This window comes from Cupressus sempervirens, chromosome 3, assembly GCF_028749045.1.
Source record: "Cupressus sempervirens isolate cs-2001-9-10 chromosome 3, ASM2874904v1, whole genome shotgun sequence".
Lineage (NCBI taxonomy): Eukaryota > Viridiplantae > Streptophyta > Pinopsida > Cupressales > Cupressaceae > Cupressus > Cupressus sempervirens.
Window position 1 is genome coordinate 203,537,823 of NC_143120.1, and position 4,639 is coordinate 203,542,461.

Below are 4,639 nucleotides of genomic sequence, written 5' to 3' on the forward strand. Positions count from 1 at the left end.
ACCTTGCTAGCATATGAAGGCTATCTTTCTGAAACAAAATGGATAAGATGGATCCAATGGAGTCGTGAATCATACTACGTCCACACATGTGTCTAGTAGCCAAATCACATAATGTGGTAGGGAAAAGAAAAATAATATGACTACACATCTACTCATATGCATTAAAATAGAATAGATACATATCTACTCATATGTAACATCTAGGCATATCTACTCATATGCAAAATAAAGTAAGCATATCTACACATATGTAAACAAGCGTAAACAACATAATAAAAATGGAGTAAGATAAATAGCTTGGCCAAGCACTTGTTTGCCAAAATTATCTGAAAAAGCAAAGAAACTAAACATACAATATCCATCCATCAGTACTGACGAGTACAGAGAAACAAAATATAATCAATTCATCTCAAACCCTTTCCCATTTTCCCACATTACACCCATCCACAAGGGAGAAATACATATCTTTATCAATGATGTACAAAGATATCATAACTCTGAGTTTATACCTTACTACTTGTAGCATAAGAAATCCCATCGAGTGTTTAAGAAATTAAGGAATGACCCATTACTCAATACTATCTATGAATAATTCATCCCTAAGTCAGGAATTAAGTAGAAGTTTGGGCATTCAATTTTTTGGATTTTAGGACAAGAATCAATTAGTAAAGATTACGACAAAATTCAAACATTCCCACGCTGCCGCAACTCACTAGATCATTTCAAGTTCTTGAAAAGTGATTATTTCCACCAGTCAAGACAATAATAGTTGTTTCTAAAATGTGTTATTGCATAGTCATCTCAACATTATACACCACTATGGATAATAGTTATTATTTTTTATTATTATCTCAGCTTCATTCTGACATTCTAAGCCGCTTGTTCAATTTGGTTTTATGTCTGTACCTTCAACCATGTTTGTGATTGTTTTACACAAGTTGTAGTTCTTTAAGTTCAATATTCTAACCAAAACTCAAAATGTCTATTAGTGACGGACGCGGCTATCTTCCTTACAAACTGTACAGTAGACCAATTTTCAAAAACTCAAAAATATTATGGTTTTTTCAAAAAAATTCAGCATTTTGATCTTCATGAATAGTTTGTAGTCGAAAATCACCACGTTTTCATGAATCTGGAAAAAAAATAAGTTTGACTTTATTTTTTCTTTAGTACATTTTATTTGGAGATTAGCCTATCCCATCAAAGACTATCAAAAGAATGATGATCTTTTAATCTTCATGATGACTGATTTGTAAATAACGACCTTAAATTTTAATCTATGATTTTAATAAAAGTAACAGTCTTTATATATATATTTCTTCTTGACATTTAACTTAATATTTCTTTTACAATTTTTCCTTAAGTGAATGTTTTTTAAATTTTAAATCTTCCCTCGCACTCTTTCTTTGATCGATTCTTTGATCTATAATAAACATATATTGTTATATTACTTAATCTAAACATTTTATCAACTCTAAATTAAAGAATATATTATCCAAGATAAATTACTGCAAGCTTGACCAACTTTATGAACATTATATTGTGGAACAATATAATTAACAACAATAACACTGTTCCAAGAGGGTCTCTTCTATTAATAGAGTGTAAAATCAAAGAAGCGGCTGCTTCCCGCCCAACCTTCGTAGTCTTGCAATAGGCTTCAAATCTTCTGCAAATATTGTGATTCATTTATCCACTCCTCTGTGTCAATATCATAGAAATTTTCATCAGTTAGTGGCAAAAATATTTTATTATTATATTAATAAAGAATAATTTTTTAATCTAAATAAATAAATTTGGTAGGTCTGTAACATCACATACTAACCTTCATTCCAACATGAAAAGTGGTAAATAGCTAATTTTCTTCTTAATGTATAATATTTAAGGATAGTCCTATTTACTGGTACTAAGTACTATGAGAAAACAAATTTGTTCCTTTCCATAAATGCGTATTGATTTTTACTCTAACTTAAAAAAACCTGTTAAGAAATTGTACGGAGACGAGGGAAAATTGTCCTCAGGGAGACCCATCTCGTTCAAATCCAATGAACTGTTACATGTATTGAATTCATCTTCTCTGTCATTCGGATCACAGTCTGAGAACTGGTTGGCGATTAAACTGGACCAAAACGTGGGAAAATCCTCCCCTATTATTTCAATGCCATGGTTTTCCCATTCTATTGTATTTTGAGCTGAACTATAATCCACAATCTGATCTAAATCGCCGCCCTTGATCTGATCATCCACAAAAGACTGGCTACACCATGAATTCTCCCTCTGTAATTTGATTTCTCTATGTCCTGAAATGATGTTGGCATTCTCTTTGTATGGATTCTTTGGTAATCTCACCGCAGTAGTTCTAATAGCAGCAGTTCGTAATACTTGGTGCTCCTCTGAACAATCAGACTGATATTTCGATGTTGTGCAGATTTCTTTTGCTGTGGGAACACAGTATTCTTTGCTTTCTATCTTTCTCACCAATTTGGTGTTCCAATAATTCTTGATTTCGTTGTCAGTTCGACCAGGCAGCCTTCCTGCTATTAGTGACCATCTTCATTGAACAAACCAAAATACCATCGTTAGAATAGACATCATATCGTTGGTATTTTCTAGGTATTCTTTCAAAACATTATGAGAGCACCTGTTCCCAAGTAACTTATGCATTCTGATAATGAGATCCTCTTCATCGCCTGAGATGTTTCCACGCTTAATATCGGGACGTAGGTAGTTCAACCACCGTAATCTACAGCTTTTCCCACACCGCCTCAGACCTGTAAAAGAAGAAGGCAATTTATAGACCAATCTCTTTTGAAATGCTGCAACAAAAATAGAGTTTCTTTATTGATTAATTAAAAATAGGGAAACCCTCAAATAATAAACATAACTATCTTAACTCGAGGCAAAACCTTCAATTCAATAAAATAGAAAAAATAAAATATTCAAACAACAGAGAGACCTACCTTAACTAGAGGAAATTGGTCAATTAAATAAATGAGAGGTTAGATCTAGTCTGAAGTACAAATAATCCAACATCTAAGCAGTCAACAGATCTACTCTTAGTGGAATTCAAAACATATTTTCGTAGTTCTATATTGTTGTAAGGGTTTAACTGTGTAGTTTTTGAGTTTTAACTCATTGACTCATATATCATGAGTAGTGATTCACACATGAATCCATCTCTCATCAGAATAAATGGAACACTAAGCACTCATTGGATCTAGGTGATGCTCACAGAGGTGAAGTCTGGACTTCTCCGGAGGTCACCGATCCCAGTACTACTAAGGGTGCCCGAGCTGGGATGGGTGACCTCCCGGGGAAGTCTGTGTGCTTCACCTCTATGAGCATCACATAGATCCAATGAGTTGCTAAGTGTTCAATTTAGTTAAGACTCAAAAACTACACAGTTAAATCCTGGTAGCAATATCACAATTTGACTTACTGTGGAAAATATCTCTTACTTATCAATATTTCTGTAGTGTCATTTAATAAGTGAGATATGTTTTACTCCACCTGCTTTCTGTGGGAGATATTTCCATCCACAGTTGTCGCTGTGACTTAAGATATATTTATTTAGAATGGAATCCTCTTCAGCAGTCCATGCACCACGGTTAAGGCCAGTATCTTTGGAACAACAAGGAGCCCTACCCATTCTATTAAGCTTTCCTTAACTTCCTTGAAACCTCTACTTTCATTTCATTGCATTACCACAATTCATGATTTAGCTTCTGAATTAGATTGTGTAGAGATTTTTACCATCAACACTTGGATCACACTACATGATCCATACTAGAAATTTTTATTTCTCCTTATTCTATACTACCCATAAATTGAGAAAGTCTACTATGATGATACCTTCTAAAACAAAATTACATTGACAGGATCCACAATAGCAAACCCTAGATTCAAAACGATGAAAACAAAACAAAAATAACAATAATAATAATAGTGGTGGTGTATTTGAAAGCCCTGTGCATGATATTGTGTGTATTTTAAACACTTTGCTGGCGTAGGTGTGATGATAAAAAAACAATAGAGAAGGGTTATAACTACCATTCTGCAATGAAGACCCTCAGTTGAGAAGTCAAATTGCCAGCTTGGCCGCCCTTGTCGTGGCTAGTACGTAAATGTCACCACTGTTGTTTCTGTTTCTTAAATACATCTTATGATACATTCCATGAAGAAATGAATACAACACCATAGCTTTCCCCATCACACTGGGGACCGGTCGCAAAATCCAAATTTATTTCAAATCCCGACTGGCTTCTTTCAAATTGTCTGAATGCCTTCTAATGTGAGTACTGTATATATAAATTCTGTGAATGAAGTGTTTTTGTCACAATTCTTTTCTTGAATGTTACAGTAAAAGATGGATGTACCTAGCACTTATTGAATTTCCACCGAGTAAAGTAATTGTTTTGACTAATTTTAGTTTTGGTTATTAAACTTTATAGATGTAAATAAAAGTTTATGTTAGTATTAAATATAATATTTTATTTGTTAGAGAGTCTACTATTGTGTTTTCAGAATACTTTGTCTTGTATTATTAGTATATCATATATTAATTCTATAGAAGAAATGTTTCGTGGCAATTTTTTTTGTGCAATAACAAAGTGTTGTATCTATCTAATATTATATACTA

General features: G+C 33.2%; 1 protein-coding gene across 1 annotated transcript; it reads right to left on the reverse strand.

The window, feature by feature from the left end:
• Nucleotides 1-1,516: 1,516 nt before the first annotated feature.
• On the reverse strand, nt 1,517-3,925 carry LOC149565523 (transcription factor MYB1-like). The gene is made up of 4 exons (XM_089817153.1): nt 3,511-3,925; nt 2,642-2,771; nt 1,980-2,551; nt 1,517-1,701 (listed from the first exon to the last, which is right to left on the reverse strand). The coding sequence occupies exons 1-4, from the start codon at nt 3,647-3,649 to the stop codon at nt 1,661-1,663; spliced, it is 882 nt and encodes a 293-aa protein (XP_089673279.1). The 5' UTR covers nt 3,650-3,925; the 3' UTR covers nt 1,517-1,660.
• Between the last annotated feature and the right edge of the window lie 714 nt (nt 3,926-4,639).

Bases quoted from the DNA above. Each gene is read 5' to 3' on its own strand.
- LOC149565523 (XM_089817153.1), bottom strand. From the start codon at position 3,649: ATGGGTAGGGCTCCTTGTTGTTCCAAAGATACTGGCCTTAACCGTGGT. The intron at 2,772-3,510 runs GTGGAGTAAAAC...CTTCTTTTACAG, and splicing joins ATATCTCCCACAGAAAGCAG to GTCTGAGGCGGTGTGGGAAA. The intron at 2,552-2,641 runs GTGCTCTCATAA...TGTTCAATGAAG, and splicing joins CATAAGTTACTTGGGAACAG to ATGGTCACTAATAGCAGGAA.